General features: G+C 39.7%; 1 protein-coding gene across 2 annotated transcripts in view; it reads left to right on the top strand.

Moving 5' to 3' along the window:
- Positions 1 to 228: 228 nt before the first annotated feature.
- Positions 229 to 22,877, top strand: part of Kcnip4 (potassium voltage-gated channel interacting protein 4) — a 1,120,502-nt gene continuing 1,097,853 nt past the window's right edge. For both annotated transcript variants that reach the window (XM_005068787.4, XM_005068783.4), the window contains exon 1: positions 229 to 560. In XM_005068787.4, the coding sequence (XP_005068844.2) occupies positions 251 to 560 (310 nt within the window). In that variant the 5' untranslated portion in view covers positions 229 to 250. The remainder of the gene's footprint in view (positions 561 to 22,877) is intronic.

The raw sequence follows: 22,877 nt of genomic DNA, 5'->3' as shown, positions 1-22,877 counted from the left end.
GAGCCTGGCTTTTACACAATGCAAAAAGGGGTCCCAAGAAAATCTGGAAAGGAACCCTGCTTAAGCTTAATCCACTTCGGTTCTCTTTTTGGGTGCATATGCTCTGTCACCTGAGGCGCTGTGGCTTCCTCCACTTTCTCCTTCGGTGACTTGGCAGCAGGTGGCAGAGGCGGTGCCAATCGTGCCAGGGGCGGGGGGGGGGGCGCCTTGCTCTGTCTGGCGGTACAGCGTCCAGGCTTCTCAGCCCTGGATGTCCCGGCCCCCACCACCCGCGCATCCCTGCCACTCAGCGAGGCACAGAGCCCCCGGCGCCCCCAGCCGGTCTCCGCTCGCACCTGCAGCGACTCCGCGCCCCTGCCCGCCACCGCTGCCTCCAAGCTCTCAGCGCCTTGTTTGCCCAGGACAGAGCGGCTGTGCGCACCATTGCCAGACCCATCGCCAGACGCCCCTCGGCCAGTGGACTCTAAGAGTGTCTCTCTCGCATCCAGCGTCCCCCAAGATGAACGTAAGAAGGGTGGAAAGCATCTCGGCTCAGCTGGAGGAGGCGAGCTCCACAGGCGGTAGGATGAGATGGGCTTGCGAGCGGGCGCCCTGCTGGCACTGTCCTTCCCTTGCTATGATCGCGTGCCCCTTCCACTCTGGCCCCCCGCCCCGGGGATGGGGCTTGTTGCCATCGCTGCATGAAAGAGAGTGCGGACCCAGACCTGATTGGGAAAGGGAGGTGGGAGTGGGAGCATGGGGGAGCCAAGGAATGAGGGTGCATGGCAGGGTCTAGGAGGGGAAAAAACATGCTTGAAGTATGTTTGAAACTCGCTGGTGACAGGATCCGTCGCGATCCCGTGCGTACTTTTTGCCTTCCCTGAAAATTTCCGAGGTTGTGTTTGCTTTTACCAGATGCCTTTCACAGGCACACTTCCTTCCCCTAACACCTGGGGATAAATGAGCCAAAATGGTGTTGATCCACCCCCTCCACACTTCCCTGATGCTCCCCAACACTTCACTAGAACTCTATTTTGATCCCCTGGGTAACACACAGAGGGATGTTGCCCACGTCAGAGCCTTTTGCAGGCGCGCTTGTCTTGTTCTATTGCTACCTTCAGTTTAGTGTGTTCGGAGAAAACAGTCCTCAGTGACACTTGGAACTAATTTTTATATAGTACAGCCTTGGAAAGGTACTGGGTACTGTGCAAGGAGTGTGACTCTCAGGGAAACAGGAAGGGATAGGAACTGTTCTCTGAGTTTAGCAGGAGTTAAGGCAGAATTGATGTCCTCCCACAGACCATCTTGGGTTACCAGTTTGTTTTTAGATGGCTTTGATGTGTTCAGATTTTTTTAGAGGACCCTAAATAGGATCAAAGTGGTTTTGGAGAATGTGAGTGAGGAAGATTATATAATGTAAGGAGTCACATGGAGCTACTGTGTCATTTGACTTTACAGGGTCAGAATATGGCCTCAAGGGCTATAAATTTGTAAAAAGTATGCTTTTTCCCCCATGCAGACTCTTTATTACTCGAGGAAACAGAGCCACCCGTACAACTGAGTCCAGCACTCAGAAATGCATGGGCACAAGAAAGGGACATCTTTGAGTACCTTCACTCTGATAGACAAGCTCCTTGTAACTAGGAGGGCACTTGGTTCATTTGAGTGTGGAATTTTAGAATCTTGGTTCTTCATAGAAAACGAATATGACCACTACCACTGACACCCCAAATTTGATCCCTGATAGTGTTTTCTCAGAGTAGCAAGTGCCTACCTATTATGACCCAGTATACCCGGAAGAGTATATGGAAGATATACACATTTAACAGACTTAAGTTTGTCCTTTGTTTTTGTCAGAATGTCACTTCAAGTGTAAGCAGCTGATTGTAGGTTGAGTGTAAAGAAACAATCGTTGCAGTTTCTCCTGTTGTGAATGGGGTTATCAGCTCACTCTCACTCAGGAGATCTGTGCACTAAAGGCTCCTGGGACAGGTTGTGCAGGCACAGTTTCTAGAGCTGGTGGCTTATGTTTGCCTCCTTGGTAAGAACAGCTCTTTATCTGGGCCTAGTCTATCAGATGGGGATTCAATTTACACGTCCACTCCAGGTCTAGTGTCCTGTAAATGAGAGACACAAACAAAATCATACCTGAGGAATATGAAACAATTAAAATATTAAAAGCAGAAAGTATGCTATCATCTCTAGCATCAACAGTAATGATTTCTTGGAGAGTAGAAAGATGTTGATTACATCTTGAGTAAGATGAGGATCAAAGTGAAAACTTAACACTTGTTTGTTTAGTTTCGTGCAGAAACTTTTAGGTAATTAATGTGTGATGTTAAGACTAAAAGAAAAAGATAGTTGAAGTGTCACTTTTGTTCTTGTTGCCACTGTTCTAAAGGTAATACAGAGGTGACTAAACATAGTTTAGCATTTTGTTTATCTGTGCTCAATTTTGTAATCATCAGGGGGAAAATGGGTGACTGTCAATTTAAAAGGTTTTGGTTTAAAATAATAGCCCCAACCTCTTGTTTCCTCTCCAATAAGTGGAGTGTAATGGTTTGCCCCCTGAATATACACTCATGGACTAGAGAATCATAAAACAATCCACCCAATGCTAACACGATTATCTGATAGAAAAATCTAGGAAGAGAGGTAAAATTTGAATTGTAGAAATTTCTCTCTTTCATATGTGTGCATGTGTATTATGACTTCATCTGGAGGCAAAACTTTGAAAAATGCTCCGTGGAAAGGTGAAATAGACCCTCCCCTTTGATGTGGCAAAAAGTGGGAAGACCTCAGATATGGTGGCTTAAGAGTTTAATTATGCTACTTAAACTTTCATCCCCACACTTTTCAACACATAAAGTCATGTAGTGTGTATCCATGCATCACCTTTGAGGTCATTGCAGTTGATAGTGTGAGTACTACAGACCATAGAATACTGATGGTGTAAGGCATGTTAGCCTTTGAGTTCAACACTCATGAGATCCCGTGTCATTCTCAAAGACTGTAAAAATACCATCTATATTGTATCATCTAGTCCCGTTATTTTGATACCTGGTTATAAAAATCCAACATAATTCTACTACCAGTGTATGTGAGAGAGGGGTGGAGGGGTTTCAATCACATATTTAAAAGAATCAGAAAGAAGGTCAGAGGAAAAAAACCCTATGAAATTATTCATGGTGTCCTTAATTTGTGTCATCTAACTCAGGGATGGCAGATGTTATCTGATGTAATCTACAGTAAAAGTGTGGAGGAAAATAACATGTTTCAATAGTAGTGAGAAAAATGGCTGGAATTTTGAATCATAACTTGATGGATGTTTGTGGCTTTAGCTGAAGTTTTGTGTTTATTAAGGTTCAAGGAAAGTCAAATTAGCAATTCCCCATGAGTAATAGTCAAACATCCATTTATTCTGAACCTTGGAAAAGCTTTTCATTGTGTGAGATATTCTACCTTCTTTATGTCACACAGATGAAAAGCAGTACACAATACATATTGTGAAGTTTACAATTCAGAGATATCCATTGGTTTTCCTTATATGCCACAATTTGTTTTCTTTTCTGGTTGATATTTACATGCTCATTCTTAAGGTAAGGACATAGCTGTTTTGGACATTAATGAGCCATGCAAGATAAAATATGTGTTCAAGATTTCTGAAGAACTTTAGAGCGGATAGTGGTTTGTTTGTTTTGAAAATATATTTCTGGATAATACACAATATTTCTTCCTCATTTTTTTTGTCATTTTGTTTTCCTTGTCCTTGATGCTTTTCATAACTTGTGGATAATATTGCTTTTCAATATTTCATAGCACATTGACTTGTTTACCCAATAGCTCTCCTCCTTAGGGACCATTTCCAGCAGATATGTGTGTGTGTGTGTGTGTGTGTGTGTGTGTGTGTGTGTGAAAGAGAAAGGAGGGAGTCAGAGAGAGACAGGGAGAGGGAAAACAGAGAAGAGATAAAGATATGAGTAATATTTGTTTAATAGGCCTTTACTATTGTCAGAGATGTCTTAAGGTTATTCAACTGAGCCCTTTGCTACAAATTTATTCACCCTTGAACACTGCATCACCCATTTATTTTTCAAAATCACTCATTTGGTTATAGGTCCGAATGCCTCTGCTCACAAATGGTTCTTTGACTGACTATGATCCCTGAGACAGCCAAGACATCAATTCCTGGTTATCACTTAATTTCCTAGCACCTAGTTTGAGGCCTCACATATACTGTTTCAACAGCTGATAATGACTGTATTCTTCTCCATGGCTGTCTATGGAACTGAATTTCCCTACCCGTCTCGAGTTCCTGGCAACTCTTTTTACGACCCTTACTTCTTTTCTTTTGTACATTCTATTCAACTTTCAGCAAGTTCTGTTTCAATTATCTTTCATGTGTTTACTCTTCTCTTAAGCAAACAGCAATTTTAATTTCTCCTGTGGTATGCAAGTCTCCTTGTGCACGATGTAGTCCAGTGCTCTTCTCAAGTGCTAGAATGACAGACGTTTTCATTACTAGGATTTCAGACCCATTAGTAGATTTTACTAGCATTGTAAATTAAAAACAAAAAGTGCACTAGGAAAACCACTTTCTATCCTTTAAAAACAGGTTATTGTTCAAATGGGGCCACCCTTATTTGAGACATCCAGTTTGAAAATGATTTACACAGACCCTACTCTATGGGCCTTTATCTCTGTTGAATCTATTTATGTTTCTTACCTTAGTTTCCTCTCAACTACCTAATAGTATGTTCATCAATATAATAATTTCCAGGCTGGTATGCTTGCATACTCTTTCATTACCATCTACCATTTAATGTCAATTATATTTCCTAACTCCTGCTTTAAGTCTTATTATCCTGGAGGATATGTTTTAGTACCTTCCTTTGATTCTGCTTTTAGAAGGAAACGTGTGGTAGTTTTAGATTGACAGTAAAGGCTCTCAGGATAAGGTGACCATCTTTTTTCCCTCCACATTATCTCCTTTAGTTAGTCAGTTCTGCCAGATCTATGCTTTGTTATAGCTGATACCCAGCTCCCAAGCATGCTTTGTGTTTTCCCACTGTTTAGTATTAACTTCCTGCTCTGATATTTCTTGGTGATTGGCTCTCTGTAATCTACCCAGACCTATGTCCCGTGGAGTTTCCTCCTCATGCAACTCCACTGCTTTGCCCCTGCTCCCCACTACGAAGAATCGTGCTTTTGCTTTGCTTATGTAACTTACCTTTTATTTTGTTATGAATCCAAGTGAAGCAGAATAAACTTGGCATTTTACATCATTTGTAGCTATTAAATTGTAGTTCCTCATTAGCATATACCATACATAGGGTACTCATGTTTATCCTTCTAGTTAATATTTACACAACGATTCACAAACTAGTAAATGCCTAAAGGATATTTACTGATTTTAAATCCTATTGCCCCAATGATAGACCTATGAAAAAACTTGAATTTAAATTTATATTTGGTTGCTTTCTCTTTTGGAAGTAGCATTCTTTAGTTTCCTGACCTCTCTATTCTACAGATATAGCATCAAGATCAGTTGTCTCAGAGCATCTGTAGCTAGGAGAGTGTAGATTGTTTGTGGAGAAGGCTTGAGTAGATATTCTGTGATTTCTGTGTGTTTAAAGTAGTAGTCAGCATTGTCTTGTATATGTTTAATATGATTCTCCCTTGTCCTTTATATCTTCCAAATCTAGCATGCCCAAGGTCAGTAGTCCAGCAGACTCCCAGTGAATAGTGTTGCCTCTAGTCCCTTCCCAGTTACCCAAAATTAATCAGACAGTGCAAAATTAGTTAAATGTTCATTCTGAAATGTGACTTTGGTTGTCCCTGAGTTTGTTACAGAGGTTGTCCTTTTCCATCCCGTTGTTTATGCATCTGCACTACCATGTTTGCTATCTTTTTTGTTATCATTGTTACTAAGCTCATCCAATAACTGTGCCTCCCATTGTAACAGTAATCATAGAAAAGAATGGAAAAAAATCAAACTGCTGAGACCTTGTTCAGTGAACACACATTCATTTCTTTGGTTCTATTTTCTCTCTCATATCAGCATTCACAGGGAGAATCAGTCTGTGTTGGGAGAGAAGGCTGAAAGAGATAAAGTCCTGTCCTTTACCCCAGTGGCAGTGGCTATCTCCCTTCATGCCAAACCTCTTTCCCATGGCTGATCTGTATGCAAGTGCATGTACAGTGTTTGGAAATTGAGTAAGTAGAAAGCCCATGTTAAAACACAACAGTTCCTTATACATTCTAACATTATAAAGAGCCATTTGATCAGGAATATAAATATCGAATTATCCATGTTGTGCATTTGACCATCATGCCCATGCTGAAGGCATTTTTTTTTATTCCTGGGAGTGAACCCAGCCAGTGTGATTAAATAGCTGGATCACTGGACCAAACTGTCACTTTATATACCTTTGGGACATATTATTAACCTTTGAGAAGTCACCTCCTTGTATTCCATCTAATTATTTATTTAGTAAAAGTGAGCAATCAAAACATTTCAACATTTTGTAACTTTTGTGTTACATCAAATTTGTATTGGCTTAAGAAAACATCCCCTTCTTGCATTTAGGTGCCATCTGTTCATGAATAGTGAATAAAAGTCTTTAGGGAATTAGAACTGGCATTTTTATAGGTCTTTAAACAATGACTTGGGAGGAAAGTAGACTTTTATCTTCAGATGTCAATGTGTGTTAATAGTTTCCAAAAGCTTTGAATGAAGCATTTTCTTTAAGAGTGATATTATTGAAGCCAAAATGGGAATCAAAATAAGATTTGAATGATACAATATCTGCTATAGTTTACAGACTATCCACACCATGTATTCTTTGTATTATGATACACAGATTATATTACGCATGTTAAAGAATTGCTAAGAATGTCCCCAAATAATTTTTATGGTGCTATACATGTCAAGATATCCCTAAGAATATCCTCAAATGAGTTTTTTTTCACAAACGATTATACATCTGTCAAGTGACTCCATGAGGTTTGTGGTAATATTTTGTGAATATAGCAATTTAGATATTAAACCTATCTATATTGAAGAATGGGTATCTTCAATTGACTTTATATCAGGTTTTAAAGTTTTGTACATTAATGAATTTTTACTTAGATACCATGAGAAATTACTTCAGACCTGTTCTGCTTCATATCTTTATCCATGTTGTGTTTGGCAAATGCTCCAGAAATATGTTGAATTAATGACTTGCTAACATCATGGGGATCCCCAAAATAGATCTTTTAGCGTACTCCAACTCAGTGGAGTTGTGGATAAAATGATACTCTGGTCTTCTTGGTCTCACCCCTGCAGGCAACTTAACACAACAATGCAGTCCTGGCCAACAGGCATCCTTGAGATAACCCTCTTAGATACTGTTCTGAGGACAAGTTAGCTCAGTTGGGAGAGCACTCTGACTTAGGGAAATTTTGACTTAAATAAAAAAAATTGTTATCAGATAAAAGCCATTGGGTCTAATGCAACTCTTCCTTTGATTATATTTTGTTTTATTTTTGTTTGGTTTTTCCGTATGCAATGGTAAAATTGATGTATAATAGCACCTTACAGACATCTCACGATGATAAAGTGAAGTTTATTCCTCAAATCTTTGTTCAGAAGCTATCAGGTATCAGGCTTATAAAACAGATTCTGCCTTCAGGGATCATACCTTTTATACAGAAGATAGTTACTGAATATGCCCTCTGTATTCATAATTGAAAGAGGAAAGAAATGACAAATTATTTATCTTTTAAAATACCCATTCCCATGTTGGAGTTAAGGATGAAGTGTGTCACATGGCTAAAAGTGAGATGATTTCCTGTTGCTAGGATGCAGTTCCTTTGTGTGTGAAACCACACAGTGACAGTAAGTTTGGCTTTTTCCCCCGCTTTGGGGTCTTGCAGAATTAAACTACAAAAACAAAACAAACAAACAAATATGGTCTCAAAAATCTACACCTGTTCTGCTGTTAGTTTCTATTTATTTCTACCTACTTTTTCCAATATAACATTTGTTGTCTACCACTTAATTACATTAAAAGATCATGCCATTTAATTTTTTTAAAATCTTCTACAGTGTAGGGAATATAGGAAGAGAAACATGCTGGTTTTTTATACACCAAATATGATTTGGGAGCTTGGAGAGTATTAAATGAGTAATAACTTCTGTTTAAAGAAAGCGATAAAGGAATTGAGGGCGCCCATTTCTCTTATTGCCAGTTTAAATAATGTTCTAGCAAAAGCAGAGGCATTTCAAAACAGTATAGGGATTTCTAAATTAAACAGAGCATCCCCACAATTTTAAAGCTAATTTTGTAGAGTCAATCCTTTATCGTAAAAACACTAGTATACCTTATCTAGTTGTCTGAGTCCTTGTGAAAATCAACCATATCTTTGAAGAATTCCAAAACCTCTCACTTCTTTTCATTCATCTCCATGAACTCCCTGTAATTACAGCTGAGGCTCTTTGTGCTGCAATGCACTGTCTATCTGTACTTTGTTATAGGTTTGTAACTGTTTGCAACTTTGCCCTCATAGTTAACTCATCCTGTTGAAGTGAGAGGTGGGGACTTCTGGAGCACAGGTGCATTTTCTCCATTTGGTGGCTGTAGGGAAGAAAATGTTGGAATACAAGTATAAAATGAGGAAAGTTCAGAGCCAGGAATTGAGAAACATGGAAAAAGAAAATGAACACTGCAAAATTCAGCAGTATTCACAGATGTAGAATGTAGAACTCCTCCCCACAGGAGGTAGAAAATAAATTCCATTTTCTGTGGAGATGCAGTCAGTAGGGCCACCCATCTGAATGTTGAATCTGGGAGGTAGCAAATATGCGTGCTTCTGATATAATTAAAGTACAGTATTGGTTGCTAATCCACACAAACTCTCCTAGTTAAATTAAAGTTGTAAATATATTTCTCAAATGAAAATTAGTCATTCAAAAAACCAAACTAATACTTTCAGAATCACAGTTCATCTCTCTGAATAAACACGAACAATGAAAAATCTACAATTATTACAATGAAGAGATTGAACTGTGGAAATTAATTGTTAGAAATAATACAGTTTTAAGCAGCTCCATTTATTCCCAAATCCCTCAGCAGGAGATAGTGGCTTTTTATGAATATCATCAGAATAGAACTATAGAACCCAGCAGTGACAGTTGTGACTTTAGCCTTCACTGATTTATTTCCTAATGGTTTTAGGAATTGTTTTGAAGATACTACTCAACAACCATTCATTGGAAACATTTATCCATCATTATTAGATGACAGAGTATGCTAGTAAATATTTGAGAACAGAGAAAGGCAATGCTGAGGCTTACTGTATAGAATTAAAAATTTAAGTCACTTCTTCATGGTGTACTCCTAAATTCCACTTTGCTTGCATTATGTATTAATTATGGAAAGCATGTTAGTTTACCTCATCTTCAAAGATTAGAGTTAAATATCATTCTAGGACACAATTGCCTTTCTTCAATGAAGGGTGTTATTTTTTAAGATGCTAAGCTGAGGAAGCAAAGAACAGAAGTGTTATAATCACAAGGTTTACTACTAAGTGATGTGGGCTTCACAGGGTCACACATAACATTTAAGTCTATACAGGCCTTATACAGAGTAGTAATATTAACCTATACAGTAAATAATATTGCTATGTATTTGGGTGTTCCCAGAATTGGCAGTCTATTTTTTTAATGAAATTTATGCTGGAATTCTGTTGCCAGGCATCAGTCACAGTACTAGAATGCAGAGATGAAATGTATTCCCTGAAAGCCTTAAACTTACATGTGTGATAGGATCTGGAAAATGCAAAGCCCTGTGATAGGTCCATGTACAGAACACTTTGAAGAAAACTCTGAATCACATTCTGCAGGTCAGACAGGGTCAAAGAAAGACACCCAGATTAAATGGACCTGCAGGAGGAGGCCGAGGGTTTCTGGGGGAGATGGCATGTGGAATAATAGATATTTTTGGTAGTACTAGTTGTGGGGCTAAGGCTGAATCAAGAGATCTGGGTTACACAAATATGGACTTTCATGGTGCAGGAAGGGTTTGGTATTGAATAGAACAGTGAGATGCAAAGTTGGGGAATTCTGTGCATGAAGGTTCTAAAGAACTATGGTGAATTTCAATCAAGTACAGAAGTTGATCCTATTTCACCACCACCAACATAACTTCAGGGATGTTGCAAATGAATGGGAATAGAGTGGGGTGAAACCCCAGGCAAAGAAACCTGCTGTGACAGAAAATGCAAATGAAAAATCTGAAGGACATAATAGGTCATTGATAGGGAAAGAATAGAGAGTAAAGAGAGTACTCATGAGATAAACAGAATAAGAGATCAATAGGATTTGAGGGTGTCAATTGACAAATTGCTAAAGGGATCAATGATGGCAAAGACCCTGAGATAAAGCATGTAGATTTCTGGCTTCATTAAGTGAGGGGTTGTCTAAATTTATGCAGATGGGAAATAAAGAAGAAGTTGCATTTGAAAGAAAATGAGGCTGATTAGATCTAAAAAAATTAAGAACTTGTGGAATATCAAAATTCAGGAGATGCCAGTAGGCATAGGGCTATTATGGCTGTAACAATAGATGGAGATTTTACTCTGTAGACAGAAGGGAGCCAGTTGAATTTCATAGAGTGACAGAATGTAGAACATTAATTTTGCATAGCTGGGTAGGATGCATCCTTGATAATGATGTCATTAGGTGACTGTTGCATTATTCTAGGCAAGAGAAGGAAAAGACTGAACTAGAATAAAGGTAGTGGGAATAGTAAAGTAGGTTGCCTGGAGGACAAGTTAGGGCTCAGAGTCACACCATGGTATGATGAAAAACAAGAACCACAAAAGAAGGAATGGGTATTGAAAAAAATATTGCATTATTATTTATGAATATTGATTTTGAGGTGTGATGAATATATACATGTCAAACCCTAAAGACAACTACAAATGTGGAATTCAAGTTTAATATATTTTCAGAAAAGCTCAGAATTGTTATGTGTCCAGAACTGTGAAGGAACATAAGGGAAGCATAAATAAATGAAGCACAGTAAGGATTTCCAAAATCCTTGACAGCAAATGAAACTGTGGTCCCAGATTAGAGAGGCAGTTATAGAGGGGTGATGAGTTGTAGCTGCAAGATTGGGTATCAGTGGGAACTGAGAGTTCAAACTCTGAAGAGTAAGTGTGGGAGTCGGATGTGGAAACAGAGTATTTCAGAACATGGAAAGAATCTGAAAAGAGGTATTATAGAGGTCAGTGCTTGACACAGCTCATGACTGTTGACTTAGGAATAAAGGAGTTTTAAAGATCCAGACCTGGCTAACATCCTGAGCTGCTGCAAGGCTGAAGGAAGAAGCATGGTGGCTGAGTATAGGACTCTAGAGTCAGAAGTGGGGTTCTGTGACCTTGGGAAACCAGGAGGCCAATGGAGTTTAATTCCTTTGGTCGTGGTTGGGCCATTATTGCCCCATATTCTCTGTTGGACTTCTTTCTGATTTCATTCAGGTCTTCATTTAAATGTTACTTCTCTTATGACATCATCTAGAACAACTGTCCATTCTGAATCTATTCTCTTACACTTTCTGGCCTTTCATTCAAAGGCCTTATATAACTTTAAAAGAAAAATATATTCTTTTTTATTTCGAGACAGGGTTTCTCTGTGTAGCTTTGGAGCCTATCCTGCCACTTGCTTTGTAGACCAGGCTGGCCTTGAACTCACTGAGATCCACCTGCCTCTGCCTCCCGAGTACTGGGATTAAAGGTGTGTGCCACCAACACCTGGTGAAAAATACATTCTTATACCTATGTACTGTACATATGTGACATATAATGCACATGTATCTTAAATTATTTTGAATATATTTTCTACCATAATTTCTGTTAAAAAGTGACTCAGATATGCACTGAGTTTTAAAACAATAAAGAGAACCTATGTGACTAGGGTGCATGGGGAACAACTTTCCTACTGTATACAAAACACTGGCATTGTGTCCAACAAACACATCTGATAAATGAGAGTGGTTGTCATCTCTGTAATTACTTGGAAGGAGTAAAATGTATTTCATTATGCAAACAGAGGTCAGGAGCAGCAAGTTTCGGTTCGACAGTGTATGAAAGCAGAGAGCCATAAGGAAGAGTTGCTTGCTTTCTGGAAGAGATGCATCTGGTCTGCCAGTGCAGAAGGGCAACTTTCTAGAGATTGTAGGCTCCAACGGACGCTGTAACGATACGCGACACTTACTGGAAGTAAAACTAAGTATTTATTGTAGAAATTACTCACAAGATACCAAACAAGTAACCCAGATGAGACAAACAGTTTTCCGCTGCCGAACCGGAAGCCGAACTCCAGGAAAAGAGAGCGAGACTTCCTATGTGCTGTCTTTTATGCCTTCCCCCGTAACGCCCCCTAGCCATGCCCAAAAGTGAGCCTGGCTAGTGACGTGGTTCCGCCTACGTACGTACGTATATGTCTTTACGTCCAGCCGTATACGTCTTTAGTCCTGCCTAAAGTGGGTGTGGTTAGCAGTGTGGTAAACCGCCCTTTTATTACCTCATCTGTATGTGCCTCTAGTAAGTCACGTTTAATGGCGGCATACAGACTTCCTCCTACAATTCCCCTTTTAGTCTCAAAAAGGACAACTAACTTGTGTCCATGAACAAAATGTATCAAACATCTATTCTATCTAAACCTAAACTTATCTGAAAGAAACACCCAAATATGAACACCTCCTTCCAATCCCAACTCTAAAATAATTGAAAACTAACACTAACAGGTGTAAACTATCTTATAATATCAATAGTAGGGAGAGGGGGCGTGGAATTCTCAAAACTACTTCCTGCTGAGATGGGACGATGATAATCTCATGGGGACCTGTGAGAAAAAAATGTTAGTATAACAAAATCTCCGTAGATCAGACAGTCTCTGTATGGCAGGAGATGCTTGATTGTAGTTCCTGACTGGGGTTCTAGTGTTGATTGAAGCTCTCATCTGAAGCTCTGGCCAGATTGTAGAAGATGTGCTGTTTCAGTTTCTTGATCCGGAGTTGTGTAGAGTGATGTTGGGGGAAGTCCTGTGCATTTGTCAATAAAGACTGTCTGGCCAATAGGAATCTAGACAGGTGGGACTAGGAGTCCAGGAGGATTCTGGGAAGGAGAAACACAGAGAGAGTCAACATGTAAAGCCATGGGGGTAGGAAGCCTGGAACCATTCTCCGGTAAGAAACATACTTAGATTAACAATTATGGGGTAATTACTTAAGTCAGAGCTAGCTAGTAAGAAACAAGCAAGGCCAACAGCTTCATAATTAATATAGCCTCCTGTGTGTTTATTTGGGGACTGCATGGGGCTCTAGAGCCCAGGCGACTGGCGGGTGGTAAACCAAAGTGGCTAGCAAAGAAAAAGCTTCTCGTAACAGACTGGTGTTAGGAGTGGGATTGAATTTCCACGCAAAACAACAAAAGCTTTAAAGGAATTTTAGAAACAGAAGAACAGAGAGAAGCACAGATTTTGGTAGCAGCATTTTTCTCAGGTGTGCTCTGTTTTGCTAGCAACAAGCTGAGATTCACGTGGCTCTCTTACCAGAGTCTTCCTGACTGGGCATAAAAAAAAAAAACAAGCCAGCAAGCTTGTTTTAAGAGACTCTGCTAACAATTGAAAAGTTGTACGTACAGCTGGAAGTGGCAGCTTTTGCTGGAGGTCAGCATGGACTGAGGGAGTAAGCTGGAGTCACGCTTACGCCCGCCATCTTGACGAAAAACCGGCAGTTTAAAACAGCCGCAGTTTTACAGATAAGACACATGGCCAGAAAAACGTAAAGATTTACAGTAAAGTCAGACTTGGATGAACAAAACCTCTAAAGGTTTACAGTGTGTTTAAAAATATACGTGAGATTGAGAGAGAAAATGAAACGGCAAAGTGGTAAATAAATACAAAAGCTGGCGTTGTGGTGGCGCACGCCGGTAGGATTTACTCCAGAGGCAGAGGTAGGCGGATTTCCAAAGAGAAACCCTGTCTCAGAGAAAAATAAATTAAAATAAATAAAGTAATAATATATAAATAAATAAGCCACGTAAAGATGGAAAATACACAGAGAGTCTGGATACTGTATGCTATTATGTTTTTCAGTTTTTTGATTGCTAAGGAAGGAACAACTAAAGTACACTTGATTATAAATGCTGCTGAATTAATTCAACTTATATCTTTTGAAAATGCCTTGACTTCAAAATTTAAGTATAAGGATATGTTACTTGGAAAAGGAGATTTTGTTTATGTTTCTACAGAAAATGAAAAGCTGAGGATTCCTTCCAGGCTTCTGTGGTTTGATGAACCAAGACCCCTGGAAGCAGTGGAACATGGTGTTCCAACAATTGAGACAGTTAAGATGATGCAGCTTTACAGACCCCGAAAATACGGACTTATACAGGTTTCTGAGTTTTGTCATGATCCCCATGGTATGAACAGCGCCCCCTTCCAGCAGGAAGCAGTTTGGAATGAGCAACGTCCTAATTCCCATCTTGTTTATAAATCTTTGTTTTCATTTAAATGGGATTGTTTATAATTGGCTAATGATCACCCCCAATCTCTTGTTAATGGAAAAAAGGGGAATTATGGTATGGGTATTGTTTTTCATTTATTGATACAAATTCAAGGTCAATTTTGTGATATGTATATTTCTCCTCTTGATTAAGTATTGTGCTTATACTGATCTTTTAAAATGTAATGCATAATTGAATACAGACTATAGATAGTTAATGATAGAATTTATAGTTAGGTAAGTTAGGTTTTCTAGATATACAGAAATATATTTGAGATAGATAAACAGTCTTCAAACCTCTCAAAGACCTTCAGAAAATGGCATTTAAAATGGTTTAGAGTTTTTCTTGACAATGAGAAATGTCTGCTCCTGGCAGCACCAATTATGTCTGAGAGGAAGATGGGCATCGATGAAACTTGTTATGGAGTTTGCTTTCAACATGGCAAGATTAGCCATTTGGGCAAGAAACTGCTCTTGCCTGTATTGCTTGACTGTTGTTGTATATTCTGGACAAGCAGGACCCACAGGAAAGTGACTGCTGAACTCAGTCTTACAGGGTTCTTGCTTCATGGAAGAGTATACGAGACTTTCTACAGGACAAAGAAAAATGACTGACAGACTGCCAATGCAGATGGACAGTTTGAAATTTCCTGCTTTGCTGAGAAGTGTTCCAGACACATTGTGGCCTATGGGCTGAAGATGGATGCCCCAACGTTACAGAGGAACTTCGGGTGACTGTCCAGGCAGTAAGATGTCTTTGTCAATCCTAGTGTTTATATATTATCCTTCTGTGGTCTTTGATAGAGTTGATAGAGTTGAAGATAGATAGTTATAATTATAGTTTTCCTTAGTTATGATAAAAGATAAGCTATATATAGAACTTTGGACTCACAAGCATGGGATGGATGATATTTTCTTTAAATCTTGCTAAAATATTGTAACTATGTTCTTACTTGATAACTGTTCTGTTATATACAATTTGACTATGTTAAAGTTAAGACTTTCCTTTTTTGTTTAAACAGAAAAGAGGAGATGTTGGGGGAAGTCCTGTGCATTTGTCAATAAAGACTGTCTGGCCAATAGGAATCTAGATAGGTGGGACTAGGAGTCCAGGAGGACTCTGGGAAGGAGAAACACAGAGAGAGTCAAGATGTAATGCCATGGGGGTAGGAAGCCTGGAACCATTCTCCGGTAAGAGACATACTTAGATTAACAATTATGGGGTAATTACTTAAGTTAGAGCTAGCCAGTAAGAAACAAGCAAGGCCAACAGCTTCATAATGAATATAGCCTCCTATGTGTTTATTTGGGACTGATACGCGGCAGAACCCAGGCGACTGGCGGGTGATAAACCAAAGCAGCTAGCAAGGAAAAGCTTCTCCTTAACATAGAGATAGTTTTAAACAGGACTGGATTTTTGACTACCAATGAGATTTAAAGAGATTTCAAGGAATCATTGAATGCAGGCAAGAATGAATCTGTGGAGGCAGCCATGGGGTTGGAGTTGATAAGGCAATGGGCCATGACAAGGCTGAGCTGTATAATGAAGGACAAAATCTAAGCACTATGGGTTTTGTGTAGTAGACAAGACAGAATTGTGATGACATGGTAAAAGATACTGAGGAAGGATCCTCCTATCCTAATATAAAGCATGCGGAACAGGGGAACCTAAGGTGGAAAGGTTATTAAGACTTTCCAGTGTTTATATGGGAATGACAAATTATGGAAAGGTATGGGTGGCAAATTCTTGCAGCATCATGGCTGGTACTTGTAACCGACTAATGCCAGAGTGACAGAGAGGGGAGACTGAAAAGGATGAGTGGTAGTTTCAAGGATATGCTCCTGGATGGATTCTATCTCCAACATGACTATCTGAGTGAAGGCCTATAGTGATGGGAAGATACCTCCCCCCCCCCGCAAAATGTGTACACTCCTATGCTTGTGTATACATGTGTATTGAGTCAAAAACATTGAGTTCAATATTATCTTTGGAGATTTTAGGAAGATGATCTGGTATCTTTACCTTGGCACTGCCACTGTGATTTTGAACATCCTTTATAAGTAAATTGAGGCTCAAAAGCTCAAACACTTTGCTCACTGTCACATCGTGACTGGCAGAGAAGGAATTTTGACTAAGGTAGTATTATCAAAGACATTCTGGCTACAAAGTAGTCTGTACTCTTCATTTCATGGCTCTCATTCCTGGACAGGTCATGGAAGAATGAAAGGCTGCTGTCTGGGCTGAGTAGACTTATTGTGGGAGTGAGGCCTGAGTTGGGCTTCTCAGATTTAACATTCTCTATTTAAGTGGCTATTCTAGGGAGACAAAGGATAATTATACAACAAACTTCCTGTATGTTTATTTAATACATCTTTGGTAAATATCCCAAATAAGAGCCTTGTCCAAAGTATCTTGCATGGGAAGAGTGAGCCCTGATGCACAATTTTGTGACCAGCAAGGAAACTATTCATGTTTGAAGGACTGATTGCAGAGAAAGTGACCATATGGCTTTCCAGAACTTGAGCTGAGACACTAACACTGATGGACAGGACAAGTTGGTCAAAATAGTGCCAGCAAGTCTGGATATCAGCAATGTACAGGTGAATTTCTGAAGGCAGCTTCTCATTCTCTGCAAAGCCATGACCTTGACCCGAAACATTCCATTTGTATAGCTGTATTCTTTCTCCTTACTTCACTGCCTAATCTTGGATCTGCTTCTCTATCCACTCAGCAATAGACTCTATACACAGTCTTGCTGAGACTAATCCATTGAGAACATTACTGTAAGCAATGATTTTTCAGCCATCTTCCTTTCTGCCAGAATACGTCATGCATTATTTTAATACTGTTCCTTAATGAATGTAGTTTTAATTAATTTCTTGGTATCTTTCTGGAATGAAGAATAAAGAGACTGTGCATACTTCCAAGGGACACAGGGGCACTCAAATATTTGTTGACAAATGGAGAGCAAAGTGACTTTAAATAGAGTCAAATATTGTTTGAACTATTAGATAATCCTCATGTTTCCTTTCTGTCATCAAATGCAATGAACAAACACTCAGAAAGCTCAGATAAAAATTCTTCCCTCCTTTGGGCTTCAGGCCACAGTGATTCAACTTTATCCCTAGAACTTATTTATTTATAACATTTGTTGCAAATTAGTGGTTTTGGATGCTTGGGTGTTGCAAGCACCTTCTCTTTTCACCAATGACTAGTTAGGAAGAGAGATTTTAAACAATACAAACAAGTACACTGACCATTTCAGCAGAGGAGCACAGAAACATATATGCAGGAGCAGGTAGACAGGGTAGAGAGGGAAAGGCAGAACACAAAAGATGGTTCTGCAGAGCAGACAGAATGCACATGGTTAGGAGTTTGAGTTTTCGTATAGGTTTGGACTTTGTCTTATGGGTGATGATTAGTGATGAGAGCTTTTAAGCAGCAGAACTATAGAATCAAAAGCCAAACACTTTATGTACCTTTGGCTTAGCCAAAGGCATAAGGTTGTGTCCTATTAACCAGAAAAAGATGGATCATAGCTCTGTACTGCTTGCCTTTGGGGGACCTTGACTCATCCCATATTCTCTCTTTCAGTTATCTTGTTTTCTTTTTAATTTATATTTTCTTAGTCTCTGGTCTAGCCTAAACTCTGAAATTTTACTTTGGTATCTTGTTTAGAACATACAGCTAATAATCTGTCAAAATCAATGGTATTCTGTGTGGTTTGATTATGGATCTCTGTACTGTATGGGGAGGCAGGTTTAAATAGGGACGGGAATGGAAAGCAAGAACAGAGCAGGGGTGAAGGGAATGATAACTAATAATAAGGCAGTTTCACAAAGCCAGATAGAAGTCTACTATTTCATAAGCTTCCTAAATATCTTTATTTACAGAAGACTTTGAATGGATTTATATATTTTACGGGATATAATAGTCTCCAAGAAGTCATAGGTTTTCAAACCAAAGTACCAGCACCAGCTGTGAAATATCTCCCTTTCATTTGCTCATCAGAGTGATCATCACATAGACTCCCAAACAGTACAGGCTATTCCTGTTGCTCTTGGTCACTCAACAGAACCTGATGGTAAAGTTCTGGTTTTAAAGACATCATCTACTGGATGAAGACTCCTGGATGGTTATAGACATCAAGTTCATTATCAGGAATGGGCATTTGAGGTGGTCTCTCCACTATTGCCTAGCTTGCCAATTGGTGTTATTCCTTTAGATCACTCGAGGTCACTCTGGTGCCTGATCTGTCTTCTAACCTCTGATTCCCTCTTCCCCCTATTCTACCCCTACCCACTCAACTTCTGTGGATTTGGCAATAGGGTGGGAGGCTGGGGGGGGAAGGGGAGTGCGGGAGGAGGGGAGGGAGAGGGAACTGGGATTGACATGTAAAACAAGCTATTTAAAATTAAAATAAAAATGATAAAAGAAAAAAAACAACAAAAAACAAAAACAAAAAAAAGTGTGTTCAAGTTCACTATCAGGAATAGGCTTTCGAGATTCGAGGTGGTCTCTACACTATTGCTTAGCTTTGTCTATAACCATCCTGGAGCCTTCATCCAGTGACTGATGGAAGCAGAGGCAAACATCCACAATTAAACACTGAAATGAACCCAAGGAACCCAGAGACAGAGAGGAGCGAAGAGCAAATTGGCAAAGAATGGGCTGGCAAAACCAGCAGAGATAGCTGATCTGAACAGGGGAGAGCTCTTGGACCCCAGACCGACAGCTGGGAGGCCAGCATGGGACCGATCCAGACCCCCTGAATGTGAGAGTCAATAAGGAGGCCTGGGCTACCTATGGGGTCCTGAGCAGCGGATCAGTGTTTATCCCTCGAATACTAACAGACATCATGTGTCCATAACACAAAGAGGGTTGCTCTCTCTGCCTAGACTCTTAGGTTAGTGCCTGGACCCTACTCTGAATGAAATGATAGACTCTAGATATCCCCTATGCGGAAGGAATTGGCAATAGGGTGGGATGTTGTAGGGGGTGCGGGAGGAGGGGAGGGAGAGGGAACTGGGATTGACATGTAAAACAAGGTATTTAAAATAAAAATATGTTAAAAAAATAAAAAAAGTGTGTTCTGAGACCTGAAAAAAAAAAGACATCATCTACTTTTGTTTATAGGCCATAGAGAAACCACGTTGAAACTGTCCTGGAAGCTTCCTCCTTACTGGCTACCTTCCATAATGTCTGATGATGCTAGGTATACTAGTGATAGGGAAAAGTCATCAGCAGTGTTATGGAGATGTGTACCCTGTAAGTGGTAGCAAAGGACAGCCTGGCAAAATGATGGCATTGATTCAACTATGGCATTGTTATGGAAGTGACCCACACCATAGGAAGCGATTCATGCCTGATATTGCAAACCTGGTCAAGAATCCATGGCTTTGAGTTCATAGGCTCTAGGGGTGAACCTATTACTGTTATTTTGCTGAATGAAATATCTGTACCCATAGATCAGTGAAACCCTCACAGCAAAGCCTCCCTTTTTTGGCAGTGGACACTGGTTAATACAATGATTCACAAGCGGTTAAAGGGCAGAGAATTGATGAGTGTGGAGTGCTCGCTCTCAATGCTGCATCTACATTACCTCTGCTCTGCAAGACTTGGGGAACATCATGAAAATAGATTATAAGAACCAGAAGCCTTGGAGGACTGGGGCAGAACAGTGTCTTCTAGATGTGACAGGGACACTGCTCTCCAAACTCAGAGCTGTTGTGGTTGCCACGGAAGACCAAGCAAGATTAAGCCAATGTACCAGCATGTGGGGAGGATGACTGTTGAGACATAGCTGTTATTGACAATTGAATGCCTCTGGGAGAGGGAGAGTAATTTTTCTTCAGGTGTCTAACTCACTCCTGGTAAGTTGTCATTTTCCAGTGGATGGTCCTACAGCCATGTGTATATGGGCAGCACTAATTAGGCTCAGAGAATTAAAAAAAAAGAAGGAAAGAGAATATGATAGTTGGAAGGAGAGGTGAGTAGAGGATACATATGCTCAAAACACATGATATACATGTATTCAACTACTAAATAAATCATTAAAATATTGGCATGTACATGGGGATGTTATGTTTCTTCATGAACATGTGCATACTTATAAGCAAAGCTTCCTTGTTTGTTTTCATGTTACACTCTAGAACTAGTAATTTTTTTCATAGTCAAGCATATATATACATATACATATCTATATATATATATTATATGGTTTCCATACCAGACTTAGGAGACCACTGCTCTGGCTTGCCTTGTCATTCTTTATGACCATGTGAGTAAGACATGCTCAGTTGACTGACATAAGGGTTTGGTTCACATTAGGACACCAATAAAGTGATATAAGCAGGCATTTTTCTTATGCTTAGGCTTTGGAGCAGAGGAATGACAACGAACTATTAGCAATGTACAATTTTATCATCAAGTAACTTCCATTTTATTTACTTGCTCACTTGGGTAAATGTCAGGTGTAAGAGAATTAATGCTACCTTGAAGTACCATTGCTTGCTATTCAGCTATTCATTCTTGTGAAATGTATCAAGCCAGCTGTTCTTGTCCTTATCCAAATTGACAACTCTTAGACATTGTTCAGACTCTAATTTGTGGTGTTTTGTTTCGGGGCTATTTGTACATTCCAAGTTTCTCACTCTCAATCGTGATGGATGTTGCAATTCAGAGAAGCCTCAATCACTCTGTCTACAAATATTCAAAATCCCACAAGGCATACCTATACTACTGCCAGATTGATTCTTCCAAGGCATATGGCATAGATCATCAGCAGTAGCATGATTATTTTCTGATTCGACCTTAGAAAGCTCATCTGTTGTTAGTTCTGCTTCTATAATCCATGCAGTATAGCTTTATGATCTGCTGATATAGCCATCATTGTCTCCCAGAAAACAGTATACAATTACAGACTTGTTCATGGAACAGTTCTACAAGAGAAGAGCTCATCTTTACCCTAGAGGCTGCCCTTTATGTATTTAGAGCTATAATAGTAATTACACATTTGTATGCCTGGTTAAAAGAAGTGACAAAAATGGGCTCTACTTAGAGATGATTAGTTATACTGACATGCAAAAGCCATACCATGTGAGAAAGCCCTGATTTCATAATGGCCTTACTGATTCAAATGAACATCTTCAAATCATGACTCAGAATCACTGATCACTTCAGTTCTCAGGAATTTAGATTCCTGCATTCTTCATATTATCAGAATTGTTCAATGTCTACCACATAAGCCTAAAGGAAAGCCTGCTTATAATATGTTCTCAAATATTGTTGCATTAATACACGAGCATAAGTCTTAACTCCTGCATAAAATCCATTGTTAAAGCAGGACATATGGAAAAGTTACTTTCTGACTACCCTGACTTGCCTTCAATTAGAAGCAAATGCAACATCCTAGAGGAACAAAGACAGATGAATGAGAGCTCTTTGGGACAGGTAGACATATCACTATCAACTTTAGTCTTAAAAATACATGTTTATTCCCATTTTTCTGAGGAATCTCCATACTGATTTCCAAAGTGGCTGTACAAGTTGGTACTAGAGAAACGTGGCATGTTTTCTCTCATATATGGATTTTAGACATAGATCTGGCGAGTGCCAGCCTACAATCCCATGGCCAGAGAGTCTGGGAAACAGAACCTTCATTCAGTGGCTGATGGAAGCAGAGGCAGTCTCCCATGGCTAAGCACTGAGCTGAACTCAAGAAATCCAGTGACAGAGAGGGAGGACTGATGACCAAAGGGGTTAAGACTGCACTGGTTTAACCCACAGAAATAGCTGACCTGACAAGGCTTAGCTCTTGAATCACAGACTGATGCCTGGGAATCCAGCATGTGACTGATCAAGACCCCCTGAATGTGGATGTCAGTGAGGAGGCCTAAGTAATCTATGGAGCCTTGGGTAGTAGATCAGTATTTATTCCAGGTATACAAATGGACTTTGGGCTCGCATCCAACAATGAGAGATGCACTCTCACCCTGAACTCTTGGGGGAGGGTCTAGGCCCTGCCCTGGATGAAATGACAGACTATGGACACCCCCATGGAGGGCCTCACCCTCCCTGGGGAAATGAGGGGATGCTGGGGGTGTTGGTGGGAGGACAAGGGATGAGGGAGGGAAAGGGAGAGGGACCTGGAATTGACATGTGAAGCAACCTTGTTTCTAATTTAAATTTAAATAAAAAATACATGTTGAAATTTGTCAAGTGTAAACGAGGGGAAGATATATGAGGGTGGTAAGATCAACCTTTGCAAAGGATTAGGGTTGTGTGAAAACTAGTTCTTCCCAGGGAATTTCAAGGCCCATGTAACATGAATATTTGCAGTG

This window comes from Mesocricetus auratus, unplaced genomic scaffold, assembly GCF_017639785.1.
Source record: "Mesocricetus auratus isolate SY011 unplaced genomic scaffold, BCM_Maur_2.0 Super-Scaffold_100006, whole genome shotgun sequence".
Classification (NCBI taxonomy): Eukaryota; Metazoa; Chordata; class Mammalia; order Rodentia; family Cricetidae; genus Mesocricetus; species Mesocricetus auratus.
Note: the sequence above shows the minus strand (reverse complement) of the source record. Positions and strands in the feature narration are given on the sequence as shown.